Source organism: Syngnathus leptorhynchus, chromosome 10 (assembly GCF_054491065.1).
Source record: "Syngnathus leptorhynchus isolate UIUO chromosome 10, UIUO_Slep, whole genome shotgun sequence".
Lineage (NCBI taxonomy): Eukaryota > Metazoa > Chordata > Actinopteri > Syngnathiformes > Syngnathidae > Syngnathus > Syngnathus leptorhynchus.
In genome coordinates, this window is record NC_141204.1 from 6,503,325 (window position 1) to 6,525,284 (window position 21,960).

At 39.6% G+C, this 21,960-nt stretch overlaps 1 protein-coding gene across 4 annotated transcripts in view; it reads right to left on the minus strand.

Moving 5' to 3' along the window:
• Positions 1 to 21,960, minus strand: part of LOC147050143 (uncharacterized) — a 73,620-nt gene that overhangs the window by 16,818 nt on the left and 34,842 nt on the right. For all 4 annotated transcript variants that reach the window (XM_085922502.1, XM_085922500.1, XM_085922501.1 and 1 more), the window contains 22 exons: positions 20,899 to 20,943; positions 15,208 to 15,270; positions 15,089 to 15,133; positions 13,659 to 13,691; positions 12,048 to 12,086; positions 11,896 to 11,937; positions 11,598 to 11,642; positions 11,060 to 11,113; positions 10,545 to 10,589; positions 9,113 to 9,187; positions 8,100 to 8,141; positions 7,400 to 7,477; positions 7,012 to 7,047; positions 6,030 to 6,083; positions 5,766 to 5,819; positions 5,140 to 5,181; positions 3,866 to 3,970; positions 3,253 to 3,306; positions 2,840 to 2,893; positions 1,338 to 1,391; positions 1,165 to 1,218; positions 923 to 967 (listed from right to left, as the gene is read on the minus strand). In XM_085922502.1, the coding sequence (XP_085778628.1) occupies positions 923 to 967; positions 1,165 to 1,218; positions 1,338 to 1,391; positions 2,840 to 2,893; positions 3,253 to 3,306; positions 3,866 to 3,970; positions 5,140 to 5,181; positions 5,766 to 5,819; positions 6,030 to 6,083; positions 7,012 to 7,047; positions 7,400 to 7,477; positions 8,100 to 8,141; positions 9,113 to 9,187; positions 10,545 to 10,589; positions 11,060 to 11,113; positions 11,598 to 11,642; positions 11,896 to 11,937; positions 12,048 to 12,086; positions 13,659 to 13,691; positions 15,089 to 15,133; positions 15,208 to 15,270; positions 20,899 to 20,943 (1,158 nt within the window). The remainder of the gene's footprint in view (positions 1 to 922; positions 968 to 1,164; positions 1,219 to 1,337; positions 1,392 to 2,839; positions 2,894 to 3,252; positions 3,307 to 3,865; positions 3,971 to 5,139; positions 5,182 to 5,765; positions 5,820 to 6,029; positions 6,084 to 7,011; positions 7,048 to 7,399; positions 7,478 to 8,099; positions 8,142 to 9,112; positions 9,188 to 10,544; positions 10,590 to 11,059; positions 11,114 to 11,597; positions 11,643 to 11,895; positions 11,938 to 12,047; positions 12,087 to 13,658; positions 13,692 to 15,088; positions 15,134 to 15,207; positions 15,271 to 20,898; positions 20,944 to 21,960) is intronic.

Below are 21,960 nucleotides of genomic sequence, written 5' to 3' on the forward strand. Positions count from 1 at the left end.
ATTCTTAAGCACCAAGAGTTAATACAGTAGGCCCCAGGCAGCTATTTACCACTAAGCCTTTAAAAGCTACATGGAGGTGATCAATACCTCATTTGGCGATTTCACAATGAGATGCGATAGGTGAGAAGAAAATAAAATGAGATTTCTGAACTCCATAAAGCCAAAACATATTCCAAGAAGTGAGAACAACTTTTAAGGTGTGAGACTGAGGATGGATCGTTTAGGGACCCGCGTTCCAATACAAACTTGTTTTTGGCCGATTAAGATCGGTGAATGAACGCTTTTAAAGCAAAGAGGGAGTTAAGGTGCTCATTTAGAGGCAAGTGGATGCCTGTGCCCTTTTCAGGCCACTGAGCCATGCCCTGTCCTCCCAGACTGCACTTTATGAGGCCAGGGTGCACGTGGGGGTAAGGCAGGTTCAAGGGGACGCCTGATGAATTATAGATTGGCTTTGGAGGAGCTTGCTCACTGGCCTTTTAGAGGAAGCGATCATGGTTCAATGCCAGCAAGCGGGTCGTCACAATGTCAACAAATTTGTACTTGTTTGTCATTTTTTTGCTGTTGTCTTGCACTAAATACTGCTATGTGGAGTGAAAGCAAATTCAGGGTCAGTTATGCATGGAAGTCATGGCATGTGTTAATAATAGATAAAAGCTAGTACAGCTAATAGAATAGCTAATAGCTATTCAAGGCGGTATTTGTCACAAGGAACTAACAAAAAAACCTAAATTAACAACGAATCAGTGTTTCATTTGAAAAATGAAAGGGTAAGTCAAGCACATAATTTTCTTTCAATAATTAATTTTCTGCACCCCCATCAGCCTAAACACTGCATTATGATTAATAATGTGTTTATGCAGTATAAATTAAGCAAGAAAATCCACTCATTTTAACCTTCTAAAGGGGCGGCCTGATAACTTACTGGAGGTCCTGGCAGGCCTGGTCGACCAGGAGGTCCCTCATTTCCCTGTCATATACAAACCAGAAAGAGTTTTTAGTAAAATAAAAAACATTCTAACCACAGTTCCAGGCCGACCTAATACAACAACAGTAAAATAAACCATACCCTCCCAAAAAAAACAACTACTGAAAATAGTTCAAGTCTAATCAAAGAACTACATGAAGGAAATACAAAATTAATGAAGCATAGCTTTCAACGCTTACTCTTTCTCCTTTAAAGCCAGTTTGACCCTTTGAACCTGGGCGACCCATGAGCCCCTGTAAACAACACAGCAATATAATAATGGTTACATTCAGCATCAAAATGTGTATCATTCTGTATGACATCATAACATGTGGATTTTGTCGACGGATCTGAATAAACATGAGCGTCTTACCGGCTCCCCGGTACGACCTATCACTCCAGGAAGTCCTGGGACTCCATGGGGCCCCTGAGACAGTGGAGATTTGTCACTTATAATTTCTGAATTACTGACCGTAACGGAATATAAGCAGCGACTAAAAAGTTCTAGCGCTTTCCCTGTATTGTTGCTTGTTCAAGTTCTTCACAGTTTTGTCGGTTTGTATGAACTTTGATGATTTTCTGTTTTATTTTAAAGTGGGTCTTTATGTTTATTAGTTTTTTTCTACTTAGCATAGAGGCAATTATTTCACATCCTCCTTCTCAGTAACTCGCAGTTTATTTTTATTTTTTACTTTGTCAGATATTAGAATTATTACTGCTTTGTGTTACCATCATTTGTTATTTATTACCTTAATGGACTAAAGGCTTTGAGGTACTCCTTTAATGCCTTGATTTGGGTGCAATCAGTTACCCTTCCAGAAATTTTTTAAAAACGAAACAAACATTTAGTTTGCTTTAAAAAAAATATATAGAGTTCCTTCAGCAATAACAGAGCCATAATTCTTCTTTTTACAAGCCAATGAAATAGTTCGGATGTTGTTTTGAAGTTTCTTCACATTGCTACTCATATGGAGTGCTTTTGACACGTTGTTTTTATTGACTGACATTTAATCCAAATGAGAAAGGTGTCTTAAACAGAGCCTGTGTTGGATTTCAGAGAAAGCACAGGTATTGCCATTGACACAATCTTGAGCAAAAGGGCACTCTTTTGTGTGCGTGCGTGTGTGTGTGTGTGTGTGGGGGGGGGTAAGATCTAAAATGACTCAATGCTGAAGGGTGACCTATGTATTGCTTATCATCTCTACAACTAAGATTCCCAACACTGGATTGCATTAAAAAATTGCATGTATTCGTATTTTTAAGGTATAGAGGCGTACATACATATTTGCCACACGATACATCTTAATAAGGGACATAATGTGTACAGTGTTGGGTGGATTTGCCTGATTGTTGTATCTTCATGCTTTGCTTGCATCTTTAGACATGGACGACAATTATTGAAATATTTTTTGGGGTCAATTACTACTTGCGCCAGGGTTTGGTCCCCATCCCTGATAATAATGATAAACACTCAACCAGGCTCTTGAAACTTCCAGGAAGTCGTAGCAAGTGGTATGATTTTAGCAGTGTGTCAAACTCATTTGAAATGGCATTCAAAATTGTGATATGCATGTGTTTTCAGAAGCTTTATAACCCTATACAAGTGGGTCACGACTTAATAATAGGAAAATGCTGGTCCCAGTAGAGCAAGAGTTGAAAAACAAAGCTCTCGGCTTGTTTTTTTTTTTTTAAAGTAGCGCTCACATTCAGGTCCGGGTATATTTTCATCACCTCAGAGGGCAAAGATGGGGAATTGTGCATCTTTCCAGGAAGAGTATTTGATATTTCCCATTAGATTAAAAAGGTCATCACATTTGGCAAAGGAATAACTGAATATCAACATTGTGCCAACTTATTCCACTTTTTTGCACTCACCTCATCGCCCTTATCTCCTGTGGGGCCAGGGAAGCCTCGCTCTCCTTTTACTCCCTGTGGGGGGCAGAACCAGTGATGGAAATTGAGTGCTTTTTGCATCCACTGTCGAAGTATACATATAGATTTTTCTATGAAACAAAAGTGCCCCCACCTCCCGGAAAAAAAATGGCACGTAAACTTCAAAATGTCTTCCTTTTAGGGCACAGCTGTAAATTGCTTCCTCGCATCAATGAGGAGCAACACTGTATCCATAGCAACAACATTTGCTGCAATCCCATCTCAGAGTACTAAATGAAGATGATTTTCTCAACAGCTAGTTAGGCTGCAAGACATTTCTGATATCCTAAGTAACAGTACATGCCATATACTAAAAGTTTTTAAATGATGTACGTATGTTAATATCTCCATCCAACCTTTGGGCCTTCCTTGCCAGGATTCCCGATTGGACCTCTTACACCTGGATCCCCCTGTTTAGAAGACAAAGACAAAACGAATAAGGTGTCATCACCCAAGCAGGCATATTTTGGATCATTTCAAGCAGCCATCCAAGTCCCATTGTTCTTTTCTAAGAAAGAAAAACAACCAGGTGCCCAGCAATGGCTATTATAATGTCGTGCTTTCTTTTCATAGTTATCACTGTATGCTGCAAATTATATTATGTATATTAGCAGGAATAGAATTACAGGAAACCACTTTCCAAAAAGAAAGTTATACCAATTACCATCCCCAGACATCAAATTAAACGTACAAAGTTGTCATGACTCGAACCTAGGGTTTCATCGAAGTAGTTTCTGTACATTGGCACCCGTGCACTCGGCGTAAAAACGGGTGCAGTGTCAATTTGGCTCCGGGGCAATGGGCCATAGCAAATTTATGAATTTGTTGGCACATCTGCAAATCTGATGTATTGAAGATATATACGAGTGTAAAAAGTGTGACATCAAGTTCTGGTCTCACCTACTGCAGGTGGAATGCAAAGTGATACCATAGGGTGTTTCTAGCATCTTACTGATAAGTCACACGTACCTTTTCTCCCTCCATGCCGTCATTTCCAAGCACTCCAGGGGAGCCCTTCTCGCCCTTCTGTCCAGTCAGCCCGGAAACTCTCATCTGACAAGCACTGCAGGCATTCTAGCAGCACAAGGAGGGCAATGGAGGACACAAATGTGGTGACACAAATAACAAATCAAGTCTGAGTCCAAAATTATCATAATTTATTGTGTTATATTCTCGGGTGGAAGACAAGACCCTAGCTGACATAAAGGCTTGTTTAAATGTCTGCATAGCAGAAATAATGTGAACCCACCAACGGCGTTTCTCATCGAGGTGAGTGGTGAACTTTGTCAAACTCATTGGCTGTGACATTTAAGTGAGAATTTTAAATATCACCATTCATGATCCATTCTAGATATAAGGACTGCGCCTTCCAGCAGAATGTACCAGACTGTGCCATTGCAGGTGTCAGTACTGTTATGTTTTGGATTAAAAAAAATCTGCAAATCAGAATTTTTGAATGAAAAAGGTAATTGGTCGAGTTGAAGATTGTCCAATAAAAAGGTTTGCAGGGATCAAGAAAGGCCTAAACAAGAATGTTTAAATGAGCTTTTAGAGGAATCCAAATTAGCCGTAGAAGCAGCAAAATATTATTTTTAAAAAGCTTTTGTTATTGCCACATTAGTGCTGGCATCAAAGCTGTCTTGCGGTCTTATTAAAAAATTGTTTCTGCCAGAAATTGATTACCTGCATTCTGGTAATCTTTTGAAAGGTTTTGCATCAATTATGTGCATCATGTTCTATGTACAAAAACTGTCTGTTAAATATGAACAATGCTTTGAAATAACTTGCAATTAGCTATTCAGGGTTGCCTAAAGTAAGCTGTGATAGGCTCCAGCAACCCAAGGAAGGAGAAGCAGTACAGAGAATGAATGGATGGATGGACGAGCGAAATAAGCCTTTTGTGTCCGCTGAAAAAGTCTGAGATCTTTCAATTCATATCATGAAAAGCAAACGTGCTGCATTCATACTTTTGTTCAGTGTATATTGCAGCATAATGAAAAGATCCACGTAAAATTCTCTATAAATATCACCAGTGATTGGGCCAGAAATTATATTACAAGTATTTCTAAATGTATCCCAGACATCCCGATGGAGGCACTCAAGGGCTTTACATTGCACCATTGTCTCCTGCAAGCCAAACATTTCTAGATAAACGACACAATGAGGTTTTCACATTTAGATTCCAAAATAATGTATTCAATCCTGAAAAGCTGCAATTATCATTAATTAGTATGATAAAATACCTTGAGCAAAGCCCCCATGTCTCCAACAATTGGTAGTGCAGTCTAAGAGAGAAAGTAAAAAAAAAAAAAAGCACATAAAACACAGGAACCTTCAGGCTAGTACATTTATTATATTAAAAAACTATTCAGATGTTTATTTGTTTCTGTGGAGAGTGGTTAATAATGTTTTTTTTTTTTTAAGAACAAATCCTTGAACACTTCAGAAATATTTTAATACGTTTGACATTTACAGTTTTATTCTCCAAGGCTGAGGAGAAGCACTTGAATGCTTTTGTTGCAATTATCACATTTTCATATTGTGTCACAAGTTTATTGTCTTTGTTCAACAAACATAAATTGGACAATGAATGTGGTTTGGGATTATTTACAACACAAACATATTTTAAATGGAAACTGTCCATAGTTTTGATTTTTTTTTCCAAGCAGCAGCCCTCTTTATCACTGGAATGTTACAGACACCAACTATATGAAAACAGTGGCGGAAAGGGAGCAGGGGGACTGTCAATTAGTCATAAACGCCACCAAATTCCTGAAGGTAACATTAAGCCATGAACAGCAAGCCTGGCTGCAAATACTGAAGCTGTACTTTCACGGTGCAAATAGGCAAAAGGGATTTTGAAACTTACTGGTTCACCTGGAGGTCCAGCTGGGCCAGGGGGGCCCGGTCTACCAGGAGGCCCCTTTAAGTGAGACAAAGAAGGAAGCTAACAATCCTTCCGGGAATGAAATTAAGCGACCATGCCACACTGTAATTGTACTTTCATATCCATCACAGTCGGTGGCAATGTGTGATCTGACACTCTGCTTGAGTCCCAGTGTGATGGCAGCTATTATGTCGGCTTATATCTGCACACGTGGCAGGTGGTGGATGGGTGATGGGAACAACTTACCTCTCTTCCTGAAGTTCCAGCAGGCCCAGGTGAACCTGGTGCTCCACGAACACCCTGAAAAATACCCATCAGCTTTGATGACTTAAAGAAAAAAAATAGCAGCTGGCAATGGAAACAAAATTTATCGTGGGATCTCCAAGACAGACATAATCTATGTATATTTTTCAAGTTCTCATTATACCTTTTTCTTTCCTAATTCATACCAAGATAAATAATGAATAATTCACGCAAGTGTCAAATATTGATTTAACATTTAGAACTAACATGACATATGGTGGAGCTAGGTTTTTGTTCTTTGGGGTGGCCAAAGAGGTTTTTAAATTTCTTTTAAAACAACCCCCTAAAAGCCTTCAGGAAAAAAAAGCAGACAAAAGTCCATGACAAGTTCCCTACAAGGGATGCGGGAGGGCGGGGGTTGAAAAGAAATTCCAAGGAGAAATCAAAAAATACTCAATCATCTGGACTGGCACCTGGGAGGGGGTCCAAGAATATTTCAGTGGGGGGGCAATGCCTCCCGCAGCCCCATTTTTAGTTGCACCAGATAATTCAACATAATAAAACTGCAATAAAATAAAGCTACTTTCATACTTCATTAAAGATATTAAATTGTATAGTGTAGAATAAGCACAGTATCTTAGCATCTGCTCAGTAAAATGTATTTGTGTGAACAGCCAAATGCTTTCCCATGTTGCAGTGAGTTCTGTGGTTATCATCCTACATTTTATCACAGAGGATAAAATCACCCAAACCTGGAGTGAAACCTTTAAATGCGCACTGAGCTGAAGTCTAAAGAATTGCTGACATCTCACATCTTGCAGAGCTTTGACAAGGAAAGTATATTTTTCTTGAACATTTCAAATTTCCAAAATGTTCAACTTCCACTATGTACCAATTATTATAAAGCTTGTTGTAGTTTTACCCAGCTGGAAGGCAAAGAGAATGCATGTTTTCATGTTATGGATTTAGGGTATATTCCACCAACCTCAATTCCTGGCTTTCCTGGAGGTCCCAAGGGGCCCTGAGAACACATCACGCAGCTTGTTAACACCATCTGCCCTCTAGCACCAGGGATCCAATAAAGCTATTGTGTTAGACACCTTTTGCTCACATTGATACTGCCTCCAACAATTCCATATTAAAAGAAATGGAGACAGACACTCTTGCAATCATGTCGGTGAGGTTGAAACGTGCAAGATATATGATGCGGGCTGACTGCGTGCCACACGGCAGGAAGCAACCCCGCAGTGATGACAGCCATTTCCAGCAGAAAATGAATTTACTCAGCGCCGGGCTCTTTCTTACTGGGTGTAGATATGAGCCCAGGGTAAATGATGAATATGCAGAACAATCAATTACAACATCATACTCACAGGCATGCCTGTGATGCTCTCGCCAGGCTCGCCTTTTTCACCATGCTCCCCAGGTAGTCCTGGGACACCGCGCTCCCCCTGACAAAAGAACAAGGCAGCAGTCAGACAGCTCAATCCGATGCTCCTGCAGAGCTGCCGCACTGCATGATCATTAAGTATTTAGACTGGACCCGAATGGATTTTCACTTTCATGTTTTTGTCTTCGGCAGCTTGGAAGGGAGGAAGCATGTATTTTCGAGACCAGTGGTGTGCACGTTCTTTAGCTCTTTCATTTGAAAAGTCTACACATGCTGGGAGCTACACAGTATGTAATTTGTTTTTTCTTCAGAACAGTTCCGTCAAAAATCAAAACATATTTAGTACTTTCTGTACAAAAACCCTGAAACAACATGTTTTAAAGACACATGGACGTAACATTAATCTACAGAGAAGACAACATGCTCTACTTATGTGTACCACTCCTCTGGAAAGACTTATACAATGTTTCGAGTGTGTATGTAGGAAACTTTGTGAGGTCGGAGGTACACATTGTACTGCCCACATTGGTTCCATTAGTTGCTTGTCTTGTTAATTTCCTGGTTGAACAGGAAAGGGTCGACCTAAAACTGGATCTACCTAAAACTGGTCTCGATCTGTTTCTACAGGATGAGCAAATTAATGTGGCTGGTGTCCATGATGATCTGCAGTGTCAGTACTTTACCTTGGGGCCACGGGTGGCTCTGGACAAAGTCTGCCCGTCACCCTACATGGGAGATAAATCAGAAAAGAACAAAACAACAAACTAGAGTGCCATCTAAAAAGTGTCACAAGCTCATACTCAGTCGTGTTTGCAAGGATTACACGGGTACAAAATCACATCTATTATCATTCATTGACTTTCCAGCACAAAGATGACATTGATGACTGTTTTATCAAGCCCCACATTGTATCTTGTGTATTTGTTTCAAGATGGTGGCTTGTGATTAACAATGACACTATTTCCTGGAGAACTTCATTATTACATCCAATCGTAAAAGTGAGCAAAGAAATACAGACCTACATCATTCATTTACAGGCAAAAATCAATTGAGCGACAGTTATTTGAAGAGGGCTGCCTCATTAAAGACACCCACTGAGTTCATTTTATCGCTTTTATTGTCGTCTTAAATAACAAAGACCATAAAATGTGTGGAAAAATATCTATGCTCCCTCAGAGACACTTACTGGCAATGACATTCGCCAAAGGACCCTAGTCCCGAAGATGGCGTCTTATTTTGCACACGTATCAGGTTAGAGAACATGTAAGAAGTATAAACACTTCAGCCAGCACTAATTCCTTCCCCTATTTCTCTACTTGATGAGCTCGCTTCAGGTTGAGTGTTGTTTCCAAGAAAACAAACAAGATGGCTCAAAGCGATGAAGTTAGAGGAGAACCGTGCAAGAGTCACTTGTGGCTATAATAAACATGTTTAGATGCATAAGCACATCCATAAGATGCAATGCTTCAATGGCCATCATCTTGATGGTAGGTGTAATTATAACCCAGATTGAGGTTACCTAATATTTGATTCCTTAATGGCTTGTGTCATAGCATTAGCATGTAGGCTGAAGCCGGGGGGCGACTTTTGCTAATCTGTTGCTGGTTCAAAAGCTATGCTTGATGAAGCCATATGTATTTAATTATTTCTAGAATGTTGAGAACAACCAAAACCGTCAGTTAATGTGAATACATACCACAAATCCAGGTTCACCAGGCTCACCCTTTGGTCCTGGGGGTCCCTGAAGTCCCATCACATCTCCCAAGTCTCCCTATTAAAAGAGTCATGAGTCAATCCTCAGACTATTTATTTGTTTAAGGCATGATGCCCTTCATTGTGATAGTTTTGCCAGAGTAATATTTGTCCAACTTTTGTTTCCAAAAACTTTTTCGGTTCCTGTCTGAAGTCATTTATTGCAATCCTTTCATGTATGGAACTAATCCCAGTGATGTTGACAACTTGCTTTCTTTTTCAAAATCAAAATGACAGCCAACAAATGTAAGGACGGCCAAAACAGATATACCGACGTGCCATATGTTTTTATTGTGAACAGTGTGACAGCAAGGTGAATGTGTCAACTTAGTTTCAAATGAAACTTTAAGTTTAATTCTCTCACTATTTGCAGTGGAGGAAAATGCGAATGGTAGCAAGTCAAACATGGTAGCAGGGATTTTCTGAGCAAATCCAAAATATACATCCTGATTTTACTGACTCATCATGGTCATTGCACATCACAATAACTAAGAAGCCCACAGAGACACAAAATACTATAAACAGTAAACAATTTATATCTTATTCATTGTCTATGGAAAACATGTGGAAATTGAGATATTATGCAAAAAAGAATTTGACAAGAAGGCAAATACTTTTTCATGGCACTGTATCTACAGTCCACACAACCGGAGCGGGCCGACGTCACGGATCATATGAAAGAAGGAAATTATTTCAGCGAACTGCCAAGACGGCTCAGACAGAGTAAGGGCATGCCTAGCTCGAGTAAATGGAAAAACCTGTGCAGCTTTACAAGTACAATTTGTTATTAATTTTCAGCATACTTAACATGCTCTCTACAGCCACATATTTTAATGGCTTTATGTACAGGTATTTGTTTTTCATCCAAATCTACTCAAGATGATTGTTTGTTTTTGTTGCGACTCTCATACGAATACATAATCGCACCTGTCTTTGGCATTAGTTTGCATTAGTGAAGGTGACAAAAGGAGGGTTTTCAATCTGAGAGGACGTCAGAAGCTTAAGCACTTGGAATTAGATTTATTTCCCTGCCCTGGAGTTTGACAGAATGACTGTGGCGGGAGGGGCATCGCGTGTAAAGCGTCATTTATTTTGACAACCGACACACCTCATCAAACTCGCGTGTCAAAGCGCACACACTTGCACTTTGTCACTCTCAGTCGAGTCTTTGGAACAAGTCCTGCTGCAAGAGTCGCTGGTGTAAAAGTGGGGGTAGTCGAGGGCATCAAATGGAGGGAAACAAAGTTCTGGTGTGATTGATGATGCCGTGGATGGCAGGTGAGTTATCAGGAAGGTGTCTTGTATGTTCAACTACTAATAAAAACACCATAAATCCTTTTTTTAAAAGATGACAATTTGATTTGATGATTTCTTACCTTCTCTCCTTTCAAGCCATCTTTACCAGGCAATCCTGAAGAGCCCTGTAAACAGGAGTGGAGACAAAAAAGACATCTGTCAGCAGATCTTAATTTCACACGCATCCATCTCCAACCCATCCCCCCTCATCACTGATTTGGCAGACTGTCGAGTTCCAGCCTAATATTTTTTAGACAGGATTTATAAAATGTCTCTTTTTTTTTCGTGCCTGCTTTTCAAGAAAGACAGATGCTCATTATCAAAGCAGGTGCAGCAAACAGATTGCACTTCTGTTATTTGGCAAAACGCACAGACATTTTCTTCTTTCTGCTAATTAATTATTAAATCTGCTGACGGAATACGTTAGAGAGAAAAAATAGAGACTGGACTGTTTTCCCTGACATCCTGCTAATCGGGGTATTCATCAATTGATCTCTGGCTCAGTCTGGCAGACTGCGTTGGGAAGCAGAGGATAAGCCAAGGTGACAGATAAGGCGACATGGCTTGACATGGAGTCTGCTGCAGGTATACTTACTGGCTCTCCTGGGAGGCCGGGGAGTCCAGTCGAACCAGATGGTCCTTGTTTGCCCTGATGGAAGAAAATGTAAAAAAATAAGTAAATTTTTCCCCTTACTATTGGATGTAAATGCCTTAACATAAAATAAAAAAAAGTAGTGATTGTTTCTATATCGTACTAAGAATAACAACCGTTATTCTCTATGGGGACACTGTGAAGACTATCTTAGTAAAATAAGAGAAAATTACTGGCAGCAGGGTGTAGGATAACCATTGTTATATTTTCACAGTACATTTAAGTTTTTATAATAATGATGCATTTATCTCAATTATGTCACTTATCTGTCACATTGACTCTCTGGAAGAAGGAAACAATGCATTAAACTAACTACAACCACTCATGACTTAGGATAAGCAGGATTCCAACCATGGATTGAGTTAAAGTGTACAATGAACGGCTCAGAATGATGATAAATATCTGGTGTTCCCATATTTGTGTTTAGACTGTCTTGTATTCGTCAAAACAGAGAATAAACAATTTGAACACGTGGACTCACCTCAGGACCTTGATCTCCTTTCTGTCCTGGCAGCCCAATGTTTCCCTGTGAAATGACCCAAAGGGTGAGAGACTTTACTTGTGTTTTGGCAAACGAGAAAGAAGGTGCCACAACAAGGAAGCAGCGATAAGAACAAGCAACCTTTTTTTGTTCTTTTTTTGTACTTTTTGACATCCATTAAGAACTTCAACTGAGACTATTCAGTCTTCTCATCATTCATGTTAATATAGTGAACATTAAAGATAAATGGGCCATGTAAATGTTCCCGCAGAACTTTTCAATATTCAACAATGCTTACCCGATCTCCCTTTTCTCCCTTCTGCAAAATGATCATTTCATCCTTTAAGGCATATGACAAAATGAAGCAGTTCAAAACGTGACTCAGCAACAAATACAATTCTAGTGTATTTGCAAATCATCAGTGATTTATGATACAATGGAGATGCTTACAGTTCCAGAGATCTGCTTCAACCCATGAGCTGTCACCACCTAGACAGAATGAAGAAGACACAGTCGGTCATCAAATCATGGCATATAAAATTAAACCAAACGCCCAATATCCACCTCTGTCTAATATTAGCAGCCCACATTATATATTATGAAACGCGGGTTTAAACACCAGAATTAGTTAATGACTGTAAGTGAAAGACTTAAGCAAAAGCAACATCCAGGAAGAATTGCAAGTTAAACCTTTAATTAGACAGCTTTGCCATTGTTTAGCAGCTCGTTCTCTGAACTGACGTCTTTGTGCAAGCATAATACGTGCTTATGAGCCTTTTGGGACAATTACGGTTATTAAATAAAGTCTTTTCCCATCTGAAGCAATATCAATCTTAAAAGAAATACTGGGTCATCGGCTGTCTCAAAGTGCTTTCTGCACCATTCATCAAAAGTCAACCTATAGTCACTTGTCTCATTTTCTAAAAAAAACATTGATCAACATCTCGCCGCCATCAACATGCAGCTTCGTTGTCAATTTCGCACATGAGCAGTGAACTCTGCCGTGCTACTATTTACTCAACAGAAGTTAGGATGCCAGCTTGAGTTGAACACATTACAAAGCTCTACTGTAAAGTGAGGCTGGCATTTATATTAAAAAAAAAAAAAAAAAAAACCTCAGAGCTCAAAAACCAGTTTTGCCACACTAAGGCCATCGGGGAGAATGATGCACTGCATGCCGATAAAACCACTGCACCTCCCTGCCACTAATACATAGAGGCACAAGAAGGTTTATGGAGGGAGGGTAATGATCTGAACCCCTGCTTCTGCTGTGTAAGGGAAATCGATGCTTAACTGCCAAAATTATCTGCCACAGGAAGGCAGAGAGCACAGACAGAGACTGGTACTAAATGTTCAAAGAGCCTCATTTATCAAATGACTAATGTTTTCTTCTCTTGTGTGCGCTGCTGAAGACGTCTGGAATTGCCTGGGAGGCCTGCAGCTCACCACAACCCGTTGAACAACACGGAGCGTTTTGGTTTTGATTGAGAGGAACAATTCTCTTTCCCACTGTAGTGAAATTTTAAGTAGTGACAACTGCAAAATAAGTCCTCAGTGCTTTGGATAGCCTTTAAAGCAGACCACTGTAATGTCTAGTTTGATGCTCGATTCTTGATATGTGCAGATATAAACAACAGTGAAATCAGCTTTTTTTTTTTTTTTAGCTGTTAAAATACTCCCTTTATATTTTATGGACTCTGAAACTGGATATATATCAGTCATAATTGTATCACAACATCACATGACACCCTGATGAGAGATCAATGTGTGCTCGATTAATGGTCAACCTCGGCTGCTAGCATTCTGAAATTTATGCCAGCGGAGGATGCTGGGATTGAAGATTAAAAACAAGCAGCAGTCCTCTCTGCTTAAATAAGAACACAAAAACTCAACACCCCAGAGTGGCAAGGATAATTAATGTATTGAATAAGAAACGTGTTTTTTTTTTATGCGTTATGTTTTATGTGTTCTCCAATGGGATGCCAATATGGAGTCAGAATTTGCTTGTTACTGTTGAAGACTTAGACTGGACAATAAACACACTACTCGTCATATACTTACAGGACCAGGTGGACCAGGGGGCCCAGCATCACCCTAAAAAACAAAACCAATAATAGTTAATTCAGGTTAAGTTCTAAGTATAAGTTAGTAAAAAAAAAAAAAGCCTTGCCATACCGACATGGTTTTGTATTATTTAGAAATCTTGACCTGCTTTAATCAAGAATTTTAAAGGAACCTAGTTTTATGTTTTTTCGATACATTTTGAATTTTAAATGAAGAGAGTAGGTATATAAAATTTGAGGGAAAATCAAAAAAATCAAAATGGTCAATACACATAAAACTTCACTTCCAGGTTTGCAGGTGGCATACTACAATCTTTCATGATGTACAAATTAAGTGGCTCGACAGTCCAGAGGTCTATACTGTCGTATTTTGTGCATCATAATGATTCATAATGATTATCATTATAATCGGGAGACAGGTCTGGACTGCTGGTATTCTTCTTTTGTTTACATTTCACACAACATCCCAACTTCATTGGAATTGGGCTTTATACTTTCTGAGGTAACATGCTACCAATGACCTCACAGATATATCAACATCATTTCAAGGAACAACACGGGAGGCATGGCAGAATGGAAAATAAAGTGGAAGTCAAGTGATATGAGGTGAGTGCCACAAAAACATTCATCAATGGTCTTCATGTCATGCACACAGCAGTCCCTATAGTTATTGTGGCATCCTTAAAGCGCATACAACCTTTTGTAATGGTCGTGTTGGGAGCCCTAACTGTGATGCATTGCTGTTGGGAGCTTGCCTTCTCCCATTCATCATTTATAAGCTATTACTTTCATGCTTTCACAACACAGCAACAATCTATCTATCTATATATACTATGGACATCATATAAATAACTCAAAACCGCACAGAGAACTCATTCACAGCCAAGCGACCACAATCTTCTGAATTTGAAAGTGTTAAGACAGCAAAGCTGGAGAGGCTTTTAAAGCACATTTGGATTGTGATCAAATGCAAATGCAGAGAGGAAGCCAATTTTTTGAAGAACGATGAAAGCCAGGGTACATAAAGACTAATGGGACATCCCAGAGGAAAGAAACACCAAAATAAAAAAAACAGACTGTATTTCATTCTTGTGTTATTATTGAAACAGTTTTACTTTCCTTCAAGGCAACAGTCTGCTTCTATAGTTGCCATACCTGTCCACTAAGGGCTTACTTTTGTTCTATTGCAGCGTTATTCTGAAATGCCACCTATGAACAAAAATGTACAAGTTGCCTGCTGCTAGCTTTTGTTGTATTGAGTCGTCCTGCTGAGACGGGGAAAAAAATGCTGCCAATTCATTAGTTGTTGATGACTGACATTCAGATATCCTTGCAGTCCAAACATAATAACTCACACATTCGCAGGCACAGTGACAGCAGACACAAACAGAGAGGAGCGTCATGTATTGGCACTTGACATTGACTCACTTTCTGTCCTTTCATCCCTTCGTCCCCCTGGGAACCTGGCTGACCCTGTGGGAGGAGGTGTTGGTCAATGACTCAGTAGCAAGGCAGCATTTAAAGTGTTGCTGCAGGGAAATACCTACAGGGTCTCCTCTGTCTCCTTTTGCCCCCTTTTCCTCCGAGATGCCAGCCTCACCCTTCTCCCCCTGCATGTGGAGAGAACAGAACATTGAGTTACAAGCTTGAGGGGAATGCACAAAGAAACAAAACAAAACCCCATAAAATCATTAAAAAATTACCAGGCGATGTGAAAAACTACAAATCTGATAAAATAAAATTGTCTGAATCCAAATGTGGTACATTATAATTATCTTTAAATCATGAAACTGTGAGAATCTAAGATGCTAGAAAACATCAGCCCCTGTTGCATTGCAGCACCTTTTCCATGTTCCATTCCTCTCTCTTCCAATAGATGGCACTTCATGATTACTGGTGAGCCGTCCTTGGTGCATTTTAATAGGATTTCTTTCACTGTCACTTATGTGAGGAAAATGTCAAAGTAAACAGCAAGTGTACTTTCACATTGGGCATGACGTACAGGGAATGATAAGTAAGATACATCTGTGATAGAAATCTAAACAAGGAAAACTTTTTGGTCTCTTGGGGAGTGGTGAGAACTCTCATCTTATTTTTATATATTTTACACAACTTTTGACCTCATATTTTATAAGCTTGCAAACAACCTTGAATCAGAGAGATTCATCATTAGCTTAGTCCTCACCACCAACCCCATTCTGGGTATTGTGAAACAATGCCAAGAAACGGTTTGGATCCTAAATAGTCCTAAAAAACTCAAATACAAAAACGTCTGCTGAAGGTTATGAACTCACAATGCAACATTTCTAAATTGTGTAGGTGTACCTGGACAATCTTCACCTGAAAATTACGTTCCCCAAATTACTTTGACAACAGCCGCTGCGATAGTATTCCTTTAATGAGCTATGCCTCTGTTTCCTCAGTTTTTATTAAATCAGCAGACTGTTCCTGTATATGAACAGATGGATTGTCATATTATAATTTTAGGAAAGGTGAAGGCACTGCGTGAAAACTGGACTAATTGAATTTGGTGAAGCTTTATTAACCATATGTGCCCCCTTTTTTTTTTTTTTTGCCCAATCACTATGTTAAAGCCTCCTATAAAGGTAAGTATTGATGAGAGAAGTTCAACTAAGAAAGTTCAGGTGCTTGAAAATATGAAGAAAAAAAAATAAACAGGGTAGCAGCGGTTTTGTATTTAGAAGTTCAGCTGGTTTGAAAAATTATTTTTGGGAAATGCAATTTATCAAAAAATTCCATGCATAAATCAAATTTATGTGCATCTTATATAACAGAATCAATAACAAAAAGGGAGGGGGCGGCTGTACAAAAAAACACGCAGCGGTCAGAATACAGAGACAGGCGTAATGTGGACAAGTTTCCGGCGGTGGACACAGTAGGGACATCATTTTAAATGCAATGTTATGCAAGATGGGTACATATATCCAATTTGTAAGCATTCGAGGTAAGTTGAAATGAATAAAACATGGCTTTTATGCAGTTGCTGGCTTCCCCTAGATTATGGGCACAATAGATTTCTGCAACACAGTAATACATCTGTTTGGCTCTTGCATTAACACTTTTAGTTCCATCACTTTGTACTCTCCCAAATGTTCCATGATGTAAACCATCAAAGCTCAAGATCCTCTTTTACATCCTCACCGTTTTTACACCTGTTACCAACAGCGCTTAATTTGTTTGTGAGTAAAATCTGTTTTTTAGATGGTATTCTGGATATTTTTTCAAGGCCCTCAGTTGGTTCGCTCAAAAATATTTAGGACTGAAATGTTAGTGCGGCCAATTACAAGATTCTTCCCACATTTACTTTTCCACAGATTCACAAGGATGTAGTGAGAAGGATCGGCAGAGTTTGGAAAATGGATTTCTTCAACTGTGAGAGAGCATTTACACGATTATCGTATGACTGGTTGGGAGTGGACAATTGCTCCACATTGTTCCCTTTACACTACAGAAGAAGTGAGGCCGGAGACTTGAAATGGGCCCCAATTCAAAAGAGACTCACTGACTCAAACTGAGTCTGAAAACTCAATTTGCCCATCCCCAGCACATATCCAACTGTGAATGAGAATTATTCAAACCAATCTCCACCATTGAATTTAACCAGCTCATTGATTGTTTGAAAAGAAGTATTAGTATTATCTGTCCGAATGCCCACACACCATTTAATTGACTTTTAGATCATTTTTTCAGGCAATTATCAATGATTTTAAAGTGCCCATGTTCAGCACTATGTTTGTAACTATGTTTGCAAATCCTTCTCCGTATATTTCTTGCCTAAGCGTTGGATGTTGACATACTACCTGAAATCTCATTCAAAACGTTTTTACAGCCAGGATATGGTCTCCAATAATAGATCCCATGGGGACAATTACAGAACTCCAAGGCACTGTAACAGTTTGGACAGTTTGAAAGGTCAAAGAAATTACAAGTGTGTTCCCAAAATGTAAAAGTCAAGTGTACCCTTGTGGTTACGAGCAATGTCTGTTAAGCCCAACTAGTCATACGGTGTTCATACAGTAAGTGACCCCGATTTTTCCCACCAAATTGTCATCAATGTTAATGAAGACGAAAACAATTAGTTCTCCACCAAAGCTCTTAATTGATAATTAAGTTTTCTCTGTCCTTCAGTGTCTGATTACTTATCTTGGTGTCGAGATATATGGCCTTTGCTTTCATTTTTCGGGAGTTTAGGTTGACACAGGTAATTTTCTTGCTCGGTGTTCTGTGCTGCCATTTAGTAGACAGATACTAAAGCCATCATTTAATTTATACAAATTATTTAGTATAGCCAGCTGTCAATTGCTTGGTATACCACAATATTGTTATCATTGTGAATATTTGCTGCCGCTTAGCAACACTTACTTATTTTGACCCTCGTGAGGATAAGCAGTTTGCAACATGAATAAATGAATGAATGGATATTTTTTAAATTGACTAGTTTGACAAAAACAAATTAGTATAGGTTTGTAGAAATCATCTCTCAACTATTGATGCAACTGTTCATGCAGAGCTACGTGACCATGCAAGCAGAAATTTTAGATGCATGGTGGCAACAGATTATAAAAAGACAACCCTCCATTCAATGTGTAAAGTAAACAGAATGTTTACATGGATGAAAAGCAGAAAAATATGAGCTTTTACTTTCAGTGGTAAAGAGGATCATGTGAATAAAGTTCTGAACATAAAACTTCAAATAACTATATAATACACCTTCAGCCATCCGTCCCCTGTCATTTTAGGCAGATTAAGTGTGTTCTCATGCAGACAACTTCCTTGTCAAGGTCGGCCAGCTGACACTCCCCCTTCCTCTTGGCAAAGAGTGCAGGAAACGACTCAGAGATCCCTGTACACGGCACGTCAATACGAGAAATCAACAGTGCAGTCAAGAGGTTTGCCTCCTAATTTTCACTCTTGGCTAAACCACAAGTTGGCCGCTGGAGGTGTTGAGCAGGTGGGGGTGTGCTGGCTAAGCAGGCAATAGGGGTAGCAACTGTGCCAGTGGGAGCCCTTGTGAGATCCATGTCTAGGGATGTTTTACACCACACACTGCATGTTAGTATGTGCCTCCTGTGAGGTACAGCACCTCCGGGCCTCGTGAAAATGATTGTGAGGACTTTTTGAAAAGGTACTGTACGTAATGACCATCCGTCTGTTTGGAGGGTGACTGGTGAGTCACTGTGGGAGGTCTATGTACAGATAGCCTATAACGTAAAGATGACATTTTTGAAGAGAGGGCTGCATATCACTATAAATACAAACAAGTTAAGGTCAATGCATATCTATCTATCTATCTATCTATCTATCTATCTATCTATCTATCTATCTATCTATCTATCTATCTATCTATCTATCTATCTATTTATCCATCCATCCTTCCGTCCGTCCATCTAGGTCAAAGCTCACATTAGATGCTCGAATTATCTAAGGCCAATATTTTAATTGCTCGCAACACGTCTGTCAGCTGCAGACGACTGACTGCAATTTTTATCTGAGGTTTTATTGTTAAGAGATTATGATGGAATGCAATTTTCTGGGTCTCTACTAGATTTACACTCCATGGTCCAAGTGACAACTCAAATAATGTAGTGCACACATAAAAAGGCGGCCGTTGTAAATCAAACAAGCACAAATGCATAGATGGTTTAAATATAGATCCCTGGAGGTGCACAGTCCATTAAATAAAGTAAATAAAATTACTCCACAACCATTGGAGTAATGATGAGGTTAACTTAATTTCCATTAATGCGTGGAAACACTAGTCCAGGCCAATCGAATGGTAGACATGCCTAATATTTGTATTGTTTATTTATTTTCTTACTGTGATGTATGAGCACATGTGGGTTGTTTTAGATATACAGTCCATGTACGTATTCACAGACAGTCTAAAAATTGGACGTATATATATATATAGGCACGTCATCAAAGTACCCGATAGATCTGCAATATAAAAGCAGCCTCACTTTTGCAATGAGACACACAGCAGTCTATGAATCATCCTTGTGTCTTTATTTATTGTGCCGTGTTTACCGACGCTCCTGTCATGGTGTGATCCTCCCATGACATTGAAAAGTACCTGTTCCCCCTCTCAGTTGCCAGCGCTCTCCTGCTGCCAAAGGACGAGAGCGAGCGATGGCCTGTCATCTGTTTTGAATAGATAATTTTGGCCCTGAGATCCAACTTTGGAAAACAGCTGAGTCATAAATGTCAGTACCATGGGAAGGAGACAAAGACGGCACATGCTAAGAGTATTGTCAACTTGCCATTTAGAAATGTCACACCGTCTCCAGCCTTGTCATTCTTTTCTCTTTCGACTTTGCGTCCTACAACTTTATGAATTATTAAGGAGGCAAGGTTTACTATGAGTCATGTGGGAGACATTTAACAGCGAGTGGCTCAATTATACAAAAGATAATTGAAGCTAGAGAGCAGAACAGTGATCGAAGCAGAACGGGATCTCTCTGGATTCTGGTACACAATAAAGTAGGAAAACCTTTGATCCAGATCAGGAGTGCAATCAGGGCAATAGTGTGTGAAAATAATTGGACACCCGAAGCAGCAGACCAATATGGCACTCCTGTTTGTCCTGACATCAGAGCAGTTAAGAGTCTGACAAGCAGTCTCCTTTTAACGCATCATATATTTGTGGCCGAAGGTGTGTGGGTGTGGGTGTCTGTGTGTGGGTGTTCGCATGTGTGTGACTACACAAACACACGAAAACTTGAATTGGTTTGGATTGCTCAGGAAAAGATGATAACACAAAAAAGCACTGGGGCATATTGTCACTTTTTAGTCTTCTTGTTAATTTAGGCTTTTTTTTGCCTCTTTTGTAGCCTCGATTTGAAATATTTGTTATCGCAAAAATATCACAAATCATTGATTACTTGGTTCTCAGTAGTCTTTAAAACACTACACACTAGGTTCATATAGCTATTCACATAATATATGCATGAACAATCAATGTGCAATTAACCAGCAATTGAATAGGAAACAAAAACATAGACTTCAATGTTGTGAATACCCCACATTTGTCTGTTATGCTTTTTTGATGGGGCATGGGAATTCTCAAACCAAAGTTGAATTAGATGTTTGTGATTGAGATTAATCTGCAATTGCCTCACACATGCATTTCATTTCAATACATTATACATGAGTACAACAGCAATGTGTAGATTTGGAGTTCATGTACGTAGTTGCGTATGTTACTGAGTATCACTCACAGGCTTTCCTTCAGGTCCAGGCATTCCAGTCTTTCCTCTACGCCCCTAAGGAAGACAAATAAAGGAGATTGAGATGAGAGCGGGAAGATGTTACAACAGGTGTTATACTCTGTACACACGCTGCCAGCAAATAAGGCTTGACAGCAACTCCTGTCGCACTTTCTAATTTGCTTTTAATTAACAACAAGAAAACAGCTTAATTGCAGCACCCCGTGTGGCCTGCAAGTCTTTGTTCCATCCTCTGGTTCACTGTCTCCTCTTCCAGCTGTGCGAGTCCCTCGTGCATCAATCAAAGCAGAGAGCATATACAGCAGCGAGACGGCCAAGCCGCAGAGCTTGCCGGTATTGACGAGCAAGGTCAGCGAGAAGTGATCGTTTTACAAAAGGCCTTGAGTCCTTGAAAGTGTATAGGACTTCAAACACTAACATCTTAATGAGGTGTATAGCGTTCTGAAGCAAGCTAAAGTTAATATGATTTACAGAATGGGTGCATGGGATCAATGGGGGGGGGGGGTGGTTGTGAAACTTTGTGAGAAATATCTCAACTGGCAGAGCATCATCGGCCAAGCGAGACTTGCAGTTATCCAATATTAGAGTGCCCCCCCCCCCTCGGGTGGGCGCAGCACATGTGATCTGATAGAACATGCATTTTTTTGCCGCACTAGGATTAAGTGCAATTGCAAATCCACTACAGTAAGTTCCAGTGGCACTCATTGTCAGAGTGGTCTTAGGTCTAAATTAGGAATATGCAATTTATATGCTGGAGGGGCTCTCAATTTTTTATCAGCGCTCCTGCAGGGCGACATAGGATGACATACTTTGCAATCAGGTGTATGACAAAAACAATTTGCAATTCACATTTTTCAAAAACATTTTTTGATGCATGCATAAAAGAATCACAATCCCAACCCAACAAGAAAGCATTTGAAGCAACAAAATAGACACAGAGTGGAATATTTTTGCAGTGCAAAAGGCTCTGTTGCAACAATTACCATTCAAGAGTGCCACAAAACTGCTGAACAAGAAACGAACACACAGTGCAAGAAATCAATTCGCAAGTGG